General features: G+C 40.1%; 1 protein-coding gene across 1 annotated transcript in view; it reads right to left on the bottom strand.

Annotated features, from left to right (window-relative positions):
- Positions 1-5,708, bottom strand: part of si (sucrase-isomaltase) — a 69,114-nt gene extending 63,406 nt beyond the window's left edge. Inside the window, exons 1-5 of the mRNA XM_071534549.1 lie at positions 5,585-5,708; positions 4,428-4,510; positions 4,049-4,169; positions 2,518-2,627; positions 1,999-2,150 (exon numbers count right to left, since the gene is read on the bottom strand). Coding sequence (XP_071390650.1) covers positions 1,999-2,150; positions 2,518-2,627; positions 4,049-4,169; positions 4,428-4,510; positions 5,585-5,708 — 590 coding nt within the window. The remainder of the gene's footprint in view (positions 1-1,998; positions 2,151-2,517; positions 2,628-4,048; positions 4,170-4,427; positions 4,511-5,584) is intronic.
- Positions 5,709-16,995: the final 11,287 nt, after the last annotated feature.

Below are 16,995 nucleotides of genomic sequence, written 5' to 3'. Positions count from 1 at the left end.
TGCTAATCTCCAACTGATTACATTTCCAAAGCAATCTCTCCACTCCTGGTTGAAGGTCATATACCTTATTGAGAAAGACAATAGTCACAACGCTGCCTCTCACAAACCAGGAGGTCAAATTACGGCTAACTGATGTAAGTTAGTGAGACAGGCCAAAGGTTAGTGTGTGATATGACACTGACACTCCAGCTTGAAGTGTGCGGCCATGAATGAAGAGTATGAAGGAGAGTGAACAAATAGAGAGCCCTCCACGTTGAGTATGATCTCTTTCAGTCAGATACCTCAGGGTAAGCTAGTGAATATATTGGGTCTCACTCTCTAACCAAGACTGTCTAGTAGTAAGCACAAGGCTGGAATCATAGAATTAGAGTGGATAGAAAAAATTCTGGTTTGTCATGATAATCTCCTTCACCTTCTCTGCCTGCCTATCTATCAGTCTGCTTATCCAGCTGCCTTTGTATTTGTATGTCTTCCTGGTACACCTAGGGTGGCTGCCACTGAATGTTTTGACGGTTTTTCAAAACTTCCATTTTCTCATCGAAAAATATCTGAATCAACTAGATTAGTTAGATTAGAAGTTCAAAGGACAAGATCAACTTTATTTTCCCTGCAGGAAAATGTCATGGACATCAAAGTCGCAGCACCGAGGACATAAAAATAGTAAGAAAACAGCAGCAAAGAGCAGCACAGGATTGAAACATCAAACACCCATCATCATGGGCTAAAACACATACCATACAATCAATTCAAAACACCACAAAAAACACCAGAACACAGCGACATACGAAACACCATTAGTGAACAAAGTCATGTCCATGGTGTTTACTGTAACCCTGTGCTTCACATCCTAGCAGTAAAGCAGTAATAGCAAAGGAATCGGTGCTCTCTTGTTGCATGGCGCCATATTCTATATAGTATTAATGATAATAATGGTTTAATGGCCTAATGGATTTTAATGGGAAGTGTGGGTGTATGTGTGGCGCATGGCTTGGAGGAGTAATTGATTACAGTGATGTCGCTCAGGGCCCGTCGAGCATGCCTAGATTGACATGGGCGTAATTACGGCGTCTCGGCGCTGTGGGAAGCTGACACGGAACACGGGAAGGCGGCACGTGGCGTGATGTGGGAACGACGTATAACAGTGAGATTACACTGTGGTCTACACATCACAGCAGAGCATTTCTCACGTATTTACACGCATCAAGCGAGTTGTTGTTTCCCAGATAAACAAACATTTGAAAGAGAGGTGGAGAAATGTAAATGCGAGAGACAAGTGAGCGCCATGCAGAAGTGATACACAACTCTACCAAGTGACTCGAAGATTCTCCAAGTAGAAAATAAAAACAGTGTGAGGAAAGCAGGAGATGTCTTGTATGCACTTTGTCACTTAAGCCTCAGGAATTACATCCGTGTCCGACAATGTTCAGAACCCATTTTGTGCTTTATATAATATTCAGTATAACTATCTGATGATGCATTGTTCCAGCTGAAGTATAGACTCATCCCTCTCTATAGCTGCAGCCATAGTATATGCTATACACACAATAGTAAGAATACTGTATGCCTGGACGCACATAATGTTATTTTGTTGAATCTATATAGTCTGGTGTCTCTCTCACACACACACACACACACACACACACACACACACACACGCGTATATATACTGTGTATATATATATATATGTATACATATATACACAGTATATACACTACCAGTCAAAAGTGTGGACACACATTTTTCTTTATTTATACTATTTTTCACATTTTAAACAACAAAACTATCTTATATTTTAGATTATTTAAAGTAGTCGCCCTTTGTCCTGATGGAAAGGCAAAGGCTTTGGTTAGTAATTCATACATAGGCATGAACAAATTTCAAGTCTTTGATCAAAATGGCTTTAAGATAATGAAAAACATAGTACATTCAATCAGGTGCATCCAAACTTTTGACTGGTAGTGTACATACACACAGACACACAAATAGTGGGTACTCACAGGACTTTCTTGTTCTCCTTCCTGCGCACGATAAGGCCAAAGGGTTTGTGTGTGATCTCCAGTACGTTGCTGATGGGGCTGGAGGGGTGAGAGTTGGGGATGTTGACGTGCTCATGGGGGACCTCAAACCTCTGCTTGCGGGCATCAGAGATCTGAGGAGAGGAAACAACCACTCAGGGTTTCATTGATTGTGTGTGTGTGTGTGTGTGTGTGTGTGTACACCCTCGTATCTTACAGTTGGGTTATGTTTGTTCTCTCTTCTTTGCATTGTTATTTCTGTCTTCTTTTGTTCTGGAAAGCACTTTGTGGTGAACATGCTTTGATAAAACTGCTTTAGAAATGAACTTGACTGGACTGGATTTGTCTTACATGTGTCTATGTTGGTGTTCGCATCAGTGTGTGTTCGGTGTGTGTTTGTGTATTTGTGTGTGTGTGTGAAGTGAGTGGGTGAATGAGTGGGTGCGTGAGAGAGAGATAGAGAGAGATAATGTGTGTGTGTGTGTGTGTGTGTGTGTGTACCTTAAATTGGAGTCGATTGTGTGACTTCATTATTGCATGAAATGATAGTTCCTCTATATCAGCCCCAAATAGAGAAGGAGAGTCCTTTCTCTTCAGACGGGCCTTAATTGCTGCAATCCAAACACATGACAATAACAGAGGGAAAAAGTTAAAATACAACAATAATCCTCATTTTGAGAATATTCAGGGCTTTTTAGCACAAAGATGAGCCACCTATAGAAAAGCATGTGGTACTTCTGTGGTGTTTGACCTTGTAGTCAAAATCTTTGTAGATAAAAGTAGAGACAAGGAAGCAAATATTCTAGCCTGTTATTTCCTCAAGTGACACTTTTAAGAGCTGCTCCACTGACAGTGAAAAGGAAACTGATTTTGTAGCCACTGTGATGATTTTCTGGCTTTGTGGATACATCTTTCTGGCTCTACATCATTAGAGTTCTGACTCTCTAGATTTTGGATTTTGGAGGAAATGTGAAGAAACACAAATATCCTAAACTATCAAAATTCGTAGATAGAAATGTCAATGTCATGCAAAGTAATATTCAGGAGGCAAATCATCACATTGCCACGGTGACCCCATGCTCTGAAACAACATTGAATGAATGTGACAATACTGTAGCAGTCACACTCTGGAGAATGGTTGTTACACGAGTCATGCAGCCATGCTATTGTTTTTTCATAATCAGTCAACATAAGTGCATTAAATGAAAAAGAACAAAAGGAAAAAAGCATATATGGATGACTCCAAGGAGTTGGAACAATTGCTATTTTCAAATTCTGTTTTAAGCACTGCACATGAAATTCAAACTGGGATGTGTGGTAAAATGTGAGTTTCCATAACCCGGATGGATTCCCAGGTTAGTCATCTGCTGGTATGATCAAAGAGTGCAATAGAAGACTGTAATGTGCTTACAGAGCCTAAGTCCTCAGTTACCTCTGAGGTAAGTTTAGGCAATTTATATTCTAGCCTTAAGTGATACCATGGCTGAATACATTTCAAATGTTTGAATAAAATTACATTTATATAAGAAGGAGTGCTTTCATTTTTATGTCGGTAAAAGTGACTGTTGAATAACATCAAGCCCATCTCAAGTAGGCCAAGAGAAATGATTTAAATGTTTTTGATAATGTTCCTCTCAACTATTTCAAGAATGTGATTGAAAATGTTTTACTGGACTAAACAAACAATTGCCAATGTTTCTTCTTGACTTACAAAGTAAGCGAATGCTCATAAGGTAGAGTAATCAGGCAGAAAATAGAAAAACCTGCATGCTACAAAGTCAATCATGTTTTCTGATATGCCATACATGTCCTATTTCAAAGGAAACCATATCTGAGGTAGAGTAAGGGAATAATTGAAAAAAGGAAAGATATGGGGAAAATAATGAGTGAAAGTAATTGTGTCTCTCTAGACCTTTTCTCTCTTACTCTAAAAGACAGACCGACAGACAGACAGACAGACAGGTAGTAAAAAGTCACTGAGAGTGTCAGTGAAAAAGCAAGAGAGAGAGAGAGAGATGAGTGAGAGATGTACCAAGGGCGCTGGATGTTTCTACTGACTCCACTGTGTATCCATGGTTGCTTGAGAAGAAACACCATGGAACGTTTCTCTCATCCAGTGGACCCCAGCAACACCCACGCTGCTCACATTTTTGCTGTAGAAGAAGGATGGATGGACATGTTATGGTCATCATCAACATCATCCACATCACCATTATTGTCATCACTGCTATTACGACCACTATTATTGTCACAATCATCATTGTCATCATGAAGCGCAACAACCAAAACCAGCATCACTATCACTGTCAACAAGGGTAACAAAATCATCATCATCATCATCATCATCAATAACATATGCATTGCCACAATGAGTTGTAAGAAGAACCAATCTTCATGGAAACACACAGTACCTTTGAGGCTCCAGCATCAGGGAAACAGTCCACTCTTTCAGCCAGAGGGATGCTGGGACACTGAGGAACTACTTCTGTAGTGTCTGCCAAAAGACAAAACACTCCATTTACTCCAACACTAAGCAAACATCCATGCTAAAATCTTATAATCCTAAAATTATTCAGTATTCAATCTGTATCCATTCAATATCTAGAGAGTAGAAGTGCTTATCAGGGAAGTAGGCTTTCATTCTAAACAGTCTTCAACAACGGTTTGACCCTTAAAGTGTTTAATCGTAGTTTATCCATATAGTGTTAAATCATAGTTTATGTTTTATACCCATGTAAGCAATAATCCAACCTGGCCAGTCATTGTAAGAAGCTTGGTGAATGTAAGGCCATGACAACCGATATGAAAAACTTCAGCACCTGGTTTCTTGAACTATGGGTCAGGAGCCAAAACTGGTCAGTTAGCTGTTTACAACTAGTTCCACATGACAAGATGGGATGGTATGTTCTAATGAGCTTGGGTCTCAGGGCAAGGCTGTATTTCAGGAATGTCAGACCGCAGGCTGGGTCCCAGGGTGAAAAAGTTTAGGTATGAATAAATAGGCCTATACTTTGTGTTTATGGGACAGACTAGCTGATGGAAACTTTGTGGATGCATCATGCAGTTCGTGCTGAGTTCAAGGTGGTGATTCTGATGATGTGGAGCTGAATCAGATGTCCTCCTTATACTGCAGGCTGCATGTTATGTGAAATAAGCCCATTATCCCTGTTTCCTCCCAGTGACTGTCTTTTTTGTGCCATTGGCCAAGGGTAAGCAAATGTTAGAGGACAGAGGCAAGCCTGAAACAGTGAGGGAAAGTGTGTGTGTGTTGTGTGCACGTGTTTATGCATCCATTCACATGTGCTTTCATGCATGTGTATAAGTGTTAGTTTTGTGTTTTAGTTTCATAGCAGCAATAATGTGTGAAAGAAGCAGCAGTCATATTTTGGACTCCTTTTCCTAAGTTTGAAGGACAATTTTTGGTTTTGTGTCATTTAAGTCAGAAGTCTGCCAAGGAACAGTGAATGTGTGTGTAGGTCTTACAAATGCTTTGGTCTTACTAAGTCTGTCACTTTTTAGTTGTGTGTAAATTTTGCAAGTGTGTGTATGTGTGTGTGTGTTCACCTACCATCTTTAATGACCCCAGGTTCTCCTGTGACAAAGAGAACTATGAGAGCGACGGCTACCACAGACATCAACAGGAACATGACCAGCAGGGTGACCTCCAAACCCGAGAACCTCCTCTTCCCCATCTAACACACACGTGCACACACACACACACACACACACACACACACACACACACACACACACACACACACACACACACACACAGTGATTACAAAGGCCAACATCATTAACACCCACTAAATGACACCAAGTTCACAAAAGGCAAGGTCCCAAAGACTTCCTGCTTAATGAGGCCCATTGGCAGGACACACACCAACGCACTCAGACACACACTCTCGCTCGTCCGCATACACACACAGACACACACACACACATGCACACAACAACCAAAAACACACAAACACACAAGCACACTTTCAAGCACAGACAGCAAAATCAGCAAACACAAAAACATACGCACACACAATTTCCTTACAAATACCCTTGGACCTGGACAAAGCTTTCTAAAGGTGAGACAATGAGGGAGTGAGAGAAAACCATACAGAAAGAGAAAGGGAGAGAGCAAGAGTTAAAGAAAGAGAGAGAGAGAGGGAGAGAGACGGAGAGAGAGACAGAGAGAGAGAGAGAGAGTCAGTGACTGCCAGCCAGACCAGGCCTAGTCTTTACAAACACACTGATCATATCACTCAAGCAATTAGGCTTCACTCCAATGTACTGTTGGAGACAAAAACAAGGTGAATGTCTTTTTTGTGTGCGTGTGTGTGTGTGTGTGTGTGTGTGTGTGTGCGTGTGCACGTGTGTGTGTGTGTGTGAGCACGCACACGTCTCTTTTTGTGCGTATGTGTCTGTTTGGGTGAATGAGAGGCTTATAGCCATCCTGTTTAATGTGCTGTGAAGAGCAGGCGAGGGCAAAGAGAGAGACACAGAGCCAAACGTGTGCATGCCCCCATGTGTTCGCAATCAGCTGCACATCATACAGAAGCACTGCTAAGCATACAAACATACAATGTAATGCGCACACACACACACACACAAACACACACACAAGATCATACAGAACATACCTTTCAACTTCCCTCTTCTTCCACTTGACTCATACTAAGTATATTAACACAGTGTGTCTAAAAATAACCTCTACCCATATCACTTAGCCTGCATAATTTACCCCCCACCCCCAACACACAAACACGCACACATACACTCTGACTCACTCACTCACTCTCTCTCTCTCACACACACACACACACACACACACACACACACACACACACACACACACGCATGCACGCACACACGCACACACACACACACACCCAGGGCATATTACGGTTGCATTGTTGAAGTTCCTGCATGAGTACAAACAGTCTAAAATATCATCTGATGTTACCGTGTGCATACTAGGGGTGAGAAGAGATGCTACTATTGTATCTTACTGCATTTGTATCTGTATTTGTTCCCCGAAGTGTGTGGGGCTTAAAACAGAGTTGGGTGTGGTTTAAACTAAAACGTTGAAAATTCTTAGTTTTTTCCCTTGTAATCATTGCCATTGCATTGGTTTAGAATAATGACAGTTTTGCTATGTAACCATACAACATAGGATTTATAAACACAGCCATACACAACCATAGCCATAAACAATTATAAACTACAAGGGCATTCGGAGAGCGCAGACCTCCGCCAAGGTTCATGCTATTATTGCTTGTTTGTGAGTCGGATCCGGATCCGCTCCAAACTTGGACTTGGCCCATGCTACACCCGTCCACAAAGTTTCAAGAAAATCGGGCCAGTAGTTTTTCCGTAATCTTGCTGACAGACAGACAAACAAACAAACAAACAAACAAACAAACAAACAAACGGCACCGAAAACATAACCTCCTTGGTGGAGGTAACAAGGAAACAATCTCCACCCTGAATATTGTATGCTAGTCTGAACTATTATATGCAACTGGATGAACCCCAGTGCCAACCCCCACTGCAACAGTCAAGCATCTCTATTATGAGCTATCAATGTTATGAACTGAACAGCCGATTATAAACATTTTCATTATGAGCTACCTTATACCTTATTCATATGTATTCATATGTATGTTGTTGTATCAACCTATTTTTAAAAGCTGATTAAATTTACCTCTAAACAAGCATATCTCTCTCTTTCTCTCTCGCACACTACCAAAATACCTCAATAATATAGAAAAAATTTGTAAGGAAAACGTATTTGTGTAAAAACACATTATTCCTGCTTTGCCCAATCTGGTATTCAGATTCAGAAACATCCCTAATACAAACTGAAAGTTTCATTCGATAGCCTCAGTTCCAGTGCTTTAGCTGTACGCTTATGAGGCTTTTAAATCAGTGGTTACTTTGAGATATACAGTATCTTATCAAGCATTGTTCCAGTAATGCCCAAGAATGTGCTCCTAACCTGTGACTATGCATATGGCTTTCCTAAAAGTTTTGTTTATTGTAGTATACATCCGAATAATAAATCATTCTACATGTCATCAACTGCTGTATATTCAAAGCACTTGACAAAGATTTGTTCCACAGGCAAAGAGTTACACATTACCAACATAATCATTAACAAATTTGAAAGTCTCTCCACAATAATGTGGATAGTAACTGCATGCTCCAAGCAGCTGCACACTACACAGAAAATAGGTGAACATCTGTTTCAGGTGATTCTGTGTCTATAACAAGGATGATTTATGATGTATGTTTTTATGTATTTGTCATTACCATACACCAGAGTTGCAGTTATTTATAATGAATCCCGCTATCCTCACAATATACATCTATCACCCAGCATCATATAAATCATATAGTATCATATAAACAAAGGCTATCTCTGAAGGCAGGCTATGATCTGGAAATGAATTGGTACAAAGATTATATGTGGTAAAGATTACTTGTTATGGAGTTGGACAATTGGAAAGTTTGCAGCAATCTTACCTTGGCTCTCTCCAATGTTCAGAGCAAAATGTCCCTTCCCAGTCGCAGCCACAGTAGATAATACCTTATGATCTATATACTGTGGTCATTGGAGGCTCATCCCTCCTATACTGCGTAGTATCTGTGTGTGTGTGTGTGTCATGCAGACCCTAAAGCTATAAAACGTGTGGCAACCATCTACAGCATGAGAAAACAACTGCAGTGCGATACATACATATCTGCTTCTTACCACAAATGGTGTTATTGCGTTTGATTCGATGGTGCTTATGACTGTGTATGTGATTGTGTGTGTGTTTGCGTGTGTGGTTAAAGTTTACCCAAAGATTACACATTTTTTGTTGTTGTTTTAGATAAGCTGTGACTCAGCAAGTGTAATCTTCACCCATTGTTACCACTTCACGGCTTCTCCATGTTGTTTACTCCCTCTCTCTCCAGTGCCATTACACTCCCCAGAACACCCATTAAATAATCAGATATGAATCAAAAAGTGCTTATAGAATCTAAACATTTTTATTTTCACACATTTACATTAACAGCAAAAACTAAATGTAATAAATATGTAATTAAATAAAAATAAATAAATGTAATTAATAATATTTTGGGTTACCATTTAATCATCATCATTTATCATCATTCGTCATTATCTGCTCCACTTACCAGCAGTGTTGGGAGGGTTACTTTTAAAACATATTCCACTACAGATTACTGAATACATGCCCTAAAATGTAATTTGTAACGTATTCCATTAGATTACTAAAGTTAAGTAACGTATTCTAAATACTTTGGATTACTTTTGGAATACTTCAAAATCGTCTTGCTGAGCCCATTTGTCTGGGTCACTCTGAATGTAGTTAACACTTGCTTAGGAATGACCTTATTACTGTCTTCAGAGGAAAAGTTATGCAAGTATGTAAACACAAATGTGATATGTTTTGTCCCGCAACTGATACTGTCTAAAGAAAAATGGCATCCACCAGAGAACAAAGTCTTCAGTTTTCCTTTACCCTTTCTTTAATTTCCACAGCATCAGTTAACCGCAGCATCAAGTAGAGTAAAACACATTAGACAAAAAAAAATAGTAATTTAAAACAAATTCCCTGCATTTCTACACCACCTAACCTCTTGGATTAAGTCAAGAAACAGCAACCCTGTATAATATTAACCAAAAATGTAAAATTATGTTATATTACTAGATTTCAGCATTGAGGTGCTTACATCCACAATTTTGCATAGGCATACTAACCTAAAAAACGTATTATTGGGAATCGTGAGAAAGTTTCAGAGCGACAGACACAGAGCGTCCCCGTAACCATAGCAACTCACTCTCACTCCTGCCTGCGTGCGCACGGCGCGAGAGAAGAGGGAGAGACAGAAGAGCCGCTGACTGAGATTACTCTGAGCAGCATGCATGGGAATAAATTACAATATAATACATTTGTGTATTTCTCGCAATTCAGATGGTTTCAATAACTCTCTGCTGCACGGTGCTGCTCTGTCTCGTCTGTCCTGCTGTCAGTGTCCTTTTTTCGTGTCGCGACGTTATCAGTTATGAATTTGTTTTTTACTGCGTGAGAAAATGGACTTGTGGCGTGAGAGCGTGTGAAAAATGTCAATTGCGTGAGAGTTGGCAGCCCTGTGAACTCGCTTGACATTATTATGTATGAAACTGCCAATCAGATTTATTTACTCATTAATCGAAGGTGCCGGAACGCCGTTCCGGATCGTTCCGGCCCACTTTAACCCCTGTTAGTAAGTAAAATGTTCTTTATATTTCCATGTCAAAAACGGATTCCTGAGAGTGTCCTTGCTGTGTGTCTCCTCCGACATTGCCATTGTCTTGTGGTGTGTGGCAGGTGCACTGTGCGCGCACAAATTGTTGCACATTTTTGAAATCTGTTTATGGGAAATGCGTGCCTCATATGAATTTTAGAGCAAATAAAACAAAACAAACAAATAAAGTAATCCCTTCAAGTAATCTATTTTTAAAGACAGTAACTGTATTCAGAATACCACCAATTTAAACTGTAACTGTAACGGAATACAGTTACTCATATTTTGTATTTTAAATACGTAACGCCGTTACATGTATTCCTTACTCCCCAACCCTGCTTACCAGTGTCCTGCTTTCTTTTCTCTTCCTCCTCTTTCTTTCTCCTTCTTTTTTAACAATTCCTGATCATTCCTGATAATTCCTCTTCATTTCGCATGGTAAAATCAATCAGGGATCAAAACAAACTTGTGCTGCACTACGCAGCTGCACTGGTCACAGAGACGTGAATGAGATGGGGCCACTTTAGGGAGGTTTCCTAGTATTGATTGTCGCTGCAACAGACCATAGTTTAGGGGGGTTCCCACATTTGAGACATTGCTGTGGACTGAGGTGAGTCAGCCCTTGGGGGCCCCAAGCAGTTGCATGCTTTGCCTGTCCATAAAATTTAGCTCTGACGCTACGCAAACATGTAATTATTAATTTTCATGACTGCAACTGGTAGCCTTGTTGTAATCTGAATGCCTCACTGTAATTTCAATGCATCATATCACATATGATGCATAAGCCTTTTATCCAGACACACTTTTGATTACCTCAATATGTCTTGCTTCCTATTTGTGTTATGTAATGTGACATATTTGTATTGTTATTGTTAATATTAATGTGTCTTGTAAATTGTCAACTTGCATTTATATTGTTAATGTGTACTGTCTTTGTTAATGTGAACTGTGCAACATATGTATGTATTTAATTTTGTAACCTGCCAAGGGATTGCAGATGAAACAGCTTGAGCTAAATTTGGTGCAATGCATGCAAAGCAAAGTTTATGTTATTAGCCCTTTATTAAAAATCTGATAGCGGCCAGTCAATGTCATCCATCATTTATATGATGGAGTTTCCTCCCTGATCACGGTCCCACCCCCCAACCTGTGACACTATTCCAGTGTGATGTGGGAGTATTTAGTCAGCATGCTTACAGTAAGAGGTGGCAGTCTGTAAAAGCTGCAGTCACATTAGAGTAAGTTTTGGGAAAATTGACCCGTTGGTCAACTTACCGTTCAGGCTATGACCTGAAAATGAATGGACAAAGATTATTTACCGTATAGTACACAATGCAAGGTACTTGTTATGGAGTTGGACAATTGGAAAGTTTACAGCAATCTTACCTTTGCTCTCTCCAATGTTCAGAGCAAAATGGTTCGCCCCAGTCCCAGCCACAGTAGATAATACCTTATAATCTATATATCATGGTCATTGGGGGCCCATCATGGACATGGGACCCTAATACTGGCCTAGTGTGTTTATGTGTGTGTGTGTGTGTGTGTGTGTGTGTGCTCGTATTTTACAGCCTCAGCATGCAGACCCCAAAGCTGTAAAACAAGATAATATCTACAGTCTGAGAAAACAACTGCAGCCTGAAATCCACATATCTGCTCGTTACAACAAATCCTGCTATCACGATTGATTCCACAGGGCTTATGATTGTGTATGTGAGTGTGTGTGTGTGTGTGCGCGCTTAGGCTACATGTGCAGATGTTCGTGTGTGGTTATAGTTTACCCAAAGATTAGGGTTTTTTTTTGTTGTTGTTGTTGTCTTAGATAAACTGTTACTCAGCAAGCATAATCTTCATCCCATTGTGACCACTTCACGGCTTCTCCCAGTCATTTACACACACACACACACACACACACACACACACACACACACTCTTGAGCCCAGGTAAATCCTAGACTAGAATGACATAACCACTTTTTCACGAGTTTTTGTTAAATTGTTGCAAAGAAAACTAGATTATGTAGCAGCTGTTTTTGTTTTGAGTCACTGCAAGGTAATTTGTCTTGAAAACTGATTATTCAGCCGAGTCCTCACAAGTTAATCACAGCACTGGGAATGTATAGCAACCATTTCTGATCAAACAGGCCTGACAAACACCCTTATGGTCCGGTTGGTTTGGCTGTTGGTGGTGATACAAGCATCAGGCACTGCAGTTTTGCAGCAGAATTATCAACAATAATGGTAGCACTGAAGCACTGTTGTGTTGATGCACCTATATATTTTGCAGTGGTAAAACTCATAACTCCATTAAAAGAAAAACAAACAACTGTACAGATTCAAAGATGGCGAGACTTATTGGCCACTGTGTTAGCAAAAGCGTGCACCAAATTGGTCACAACTTGCTCTCCCTCGCTCTCCCTCGCTCTCCCTCGCGTACATGTATGTGTGTGTATGTACACATGTACATACACACACTTCCACAGACACACACACATTTTCATTTTACCCCCAATACACATACGCATATGTCCACATTCATACATGTTTGAGTGTGCATAAAAATGCACACTCAAACATCAAGTGATCCCTAGTCATGATCCCCCGCACACACATTCATATATCCTGATACAAGCATATCTAAGTACTCCTCCATGATCTGTTTTGTGAGTTCGGACCAGCACAGTGAGTTGTGCTCTCTGTGTGCTGTAACTCACTGTACTGGTTGTGCATGAGATGATGTAAAACTGATGAATATCCAGACATTATAACAGAAATGATGGTGCTAGACACAGATATAAACTCACAGAATGTACCTGGACAAGGAAAGGAAAGACTACCCTAAAATACCCTAACCTTTAACATTTAAAAATTTTTTTTCTTATTCCTATGGAGAACTGGCCAAACGTTGACAACATCACGTCACATCATGCCAGTGCAGCCAGAATAGAGTTTGATAGCAGAAAACTTAAACTATCTAAAACATCAGTAGTAAACATCAGGTTTTGGTGTCAGTCCTTCAGAATCAATCAATATCAATATAGTACACCTAATATGGAGTAGGGCTCTGATCCTTGGAATGCTGACCCTTGTGTAGTCTTCAAGAATGAAAGCCACCTGTTATTTCTCTTTGAGGGATGGAGGAGGTTTAGATCTGGTGATTGGTGGAGGCCATGGAGGGTGTTTAATGTCAACCCAGTGTTCATGAAAGCACGATTAAATTTGTTAAGCATTTGGCATTATCATCATGGGGGTTCAGTGTTTACACTGAATTGAGTGTTTACGCTGCCCTTGGTTCTGTAAAATAGCCTCGAATTCTACTACCATGTTTAACAGTTAACAACAGTCATTGTGGTTTGAAGGCATCCTTTGGTTTTCTCCAAACATGAACCCATCCAGATGTAGGAAAAGGGGTGAAAGACGACTCCTCAGACCATATCACCGTATTCCATTACACCAGGGTATGCATCTTTGTACATTGACCTTAGATACAACAAGTTTCATAATATAATATATATATAATATGTATATATATATATATATAATGGCAGCCCTGCTATGAGTCCCAACTCCCAAGCTCATGATGTACACTCGCTGACAAAGGTGTTGATTTGATTCTGTGCTCATTTTTGAGGCCACAGTTTTGTGGTGGTTAATGAGTGTCCCGTTAAATGTCCGTCTGTTGGTGCCTGTTGGTGAGCTTCAATTTACAACCACTGTTTTTCTTTGGGAAATCCATCTTGGGCATAATTGTCATGATTTCTGAGACTGTTCCCCTTGCCTAATGATTTTGCCGTGATTATGTCTGTTGCACCTACAATTCAAGCACCCACAGATTTGCATCTTTGGAACTCTGTTGCCTCATATTGCTTTGAAATATCACCATGTAAGTTGTAAGTTTGTCAGACTAAAGCTGACACATACTGCTACCCCTGTATAAGTAGGATAGGACCTCAGCTGACATGTGCAATACAGTAATGGAATCAGGTAGAGGCTGGCACAATAAGTCACAATGTTTTTGCCAACTGGGAGGCTAGAAAGGACTGGAATGATGTGGTTTAAACTGTGTACAGTTTATATGGCCAGACACCCATCTATGCCAGTATTCTCTGTAGTTTGGTGATGGCTTCAGTCCATGTCATCCCAGTAAACAGAATGAGAAGATCAGCTAAATGAGCTATTCCCTATCTGGGGACACAATCATCTGCTCCTCCAACACCGAGCTTGATTGCCATAGACTGTACGATCGAAGAGGCCGAGATGAGCTCTGTGTGTGTGTGTGTGTGTGTGTGTGTGTGTGTGTGTGTGTGTGTGTGTGTGTGCGCGTGTGTGCGAGTGAGTGAATGAGTGAGTAAAAGACGAGGGATGGAGGAGGCTTGTATGAATGTGTCTATGATACGGAGGGGATAGCATGTTTGTGCGTGTGTGCACGTGTGCAAATGTAACACAAGAAGTTGTGACAGAGTGTGTGCACATGCATGTGCACGGACACGCGGGCGTCCAGGTCCTTCTCTGATCATTCTGCTCACTCCTCAGTCTTTCTCTCCTTACAAATCCAATTCCACTCTGTCGCTGCCAATTGCAGGTGCTCTCCCACTAGAATGCAGCTCTAGCCTATTTCAATAGAACAAACTGAAATTGGCAATTCACTCCCCTGTATCGATCCAGTCACTTTAAAGCTAGGCGCTCAACATTGAGAGCTGCCAACCAAACAAGTTTATGTGTGTGAGCGTGCTTGTGTATGTTTGTGTGTCTGCGTGTCTGTGTGTTTGAGTATGTGTGTGTGTGTGTGTGTGTGTGTATGTGTGTGTCTGACAAAGGAGCCATGCCAAAATACTAGAGAATCAGTACCTGGAACTGGTGCTGGTAAAATCTGACCAATCCTTTAACATTATGCCAAGAGTTTACACAGCCTTACAATGGAGACACAGGTGTTAGACACATGTAGCGTTGGTGTAATGTCTTTGTTGGTCACCACACCTGTGGTATACACATACGCTGCACTAGATTTATTTTGTACATGTTCGTGTATTTACGTGCGACAGGATGTCACCACATGATAGTTAACTCCTTAGTAATGTCTGTATGTGCAACCTGCCTTAAGAAAGTTGAAAGTGTGAAAGTTTAAATGTGTAGAAATAGATTTAAATTTGTATTTAGTTGCTTAAATGTTAGTGTGTTGTTAAAGTACAGGTCTGTAGGAGTGTTTTGACATATGCAGTATCTTGTGCTGTTAAACGTGCAGTGTCCAATTTAGTCAGTGTTCTGTATGGCTGCTGCACAGGGTAATATATGCAGCCTTTATAGTTAATAAATGCCACATATTATGGTATTTTTAATTATTATTTATGACATCAAATATGAATCTGTGTGATAACTTATTGGGTGTGACAATTAAATACACATAAATTGGTTTAAATCTGTTTCTGTGTTTAAACGTTCATGCTTTTATTTTAAGTATTTTAATTATCGCAGAATAATGAGATAATTATCGCAAAATTATGAGAACTTTTCCCAAAACTGTGAGATCTTTTCTCAGAATTATGAGATAATTATCTCTGATTTTTTTTTTTTTCCAGGTGAATGTAATACGCTTCTGCATGAGGGGGAGAGAGGATAATAAGTGTTACCATTAAGTATGTTGATTATGTGATACTATTAGTGTGCTCTCAGACTGTGTGTCTCTGCGCTAAGTTATTCTTTCCAGTGATAAATGTCAGGTCTATTATGATTGAACATATTTATATTATTATTTATTATATTTACATATTTAACCTTCAAGACTTACCTTATGCCTGAACTACACAGCATGCTTAACATTTGCGTATCCGAACTTGTTGGGCCCAGTTGCAGCACAGCATTAAGCTGTTACTTTAGTTCTGTTCTTGTTCCGCCGGGGCCTGCTGGTTATGTTATCTACATTTTACCTATCTGTAAGTCAACACTTATTTTTTCCATTAACAGCTCAAGTTGTTATATTTAGCAATTGTATCTAGTTTGAGCTTTGATAGCATTGTTTTGTATATGTTTTACTAAAACATTCATCTCAGTCACAGCGGTTTATGTATGCTCTATTTTGTGTACTTACATGGTGATAAATGACTATACTAAGCAAAATTATTGCATTTATATGGCTCAAATATGCAAAACAAACAGCTGCACAGTCCAACAAAAATAGAAGCCATGTGTATCTCAAAAGTTGCGGCTCCGATCCAGCTCTGCTTCAGATCCGGCAACGTGCTGCAGGCGCGGCCAGTGGAGGAGGCTGCATGGAAGTAAATGGCTGCGTATCTGATCCAGAAATACAGATACAAATACAGAGACGCACCTGGTGTAGTGGAGTCCTCACAAACCTGCTAACTCTGCAATCTTACGTTATTTCCCACGTGAAGTTATGAAAAAAGAACAAAAAAAAGAAGTATACCATTGCGTGATGTATCTCTTACAGTGAATACAATCCAAGTAGAAGATTGACATCTTTTCGTTTTCAATAAGCATTGTTGTGGGACATTTGCATCCAGCTTGATCCTCCACATAAAGAACTGTTCTCAAGGAATCTTCAAATTAGCAAGTTACTCCTCAAAATGTAGGTCTGCCTCCTTGTCATGCATCTATTTTCTGGTGGTAGTTTAATGGGGGAACATAATTATAGTCCATGCAAACCAGCCACTCAACACTGAGACAGCACCACTGCTAA

The sequence above is a fragment of the Centroberyx affinis genome, unplaced genomic scaffold (genome assembly GCF_046629955.1).
Source record: "Centroberyx affinis isolate AG114_WGS23_722 - 3 ecotype Tasmania unplaced genomic scaffold, CSIRO-AGI_Caff_v1 ptg002577l_1, whole genome shotgun sequence".
NCBI classification, from domain to species: Eukaryota; Metazoa; Chordata; class Actinopteri; order Beryciformes; family Berycidae; genus Centroberyx; species Centroberyx affinis.
Note: the sequence above shows the minus strand (reverse complement) of the source record. Positions and strands in the feature narration are given on the sequence as shown.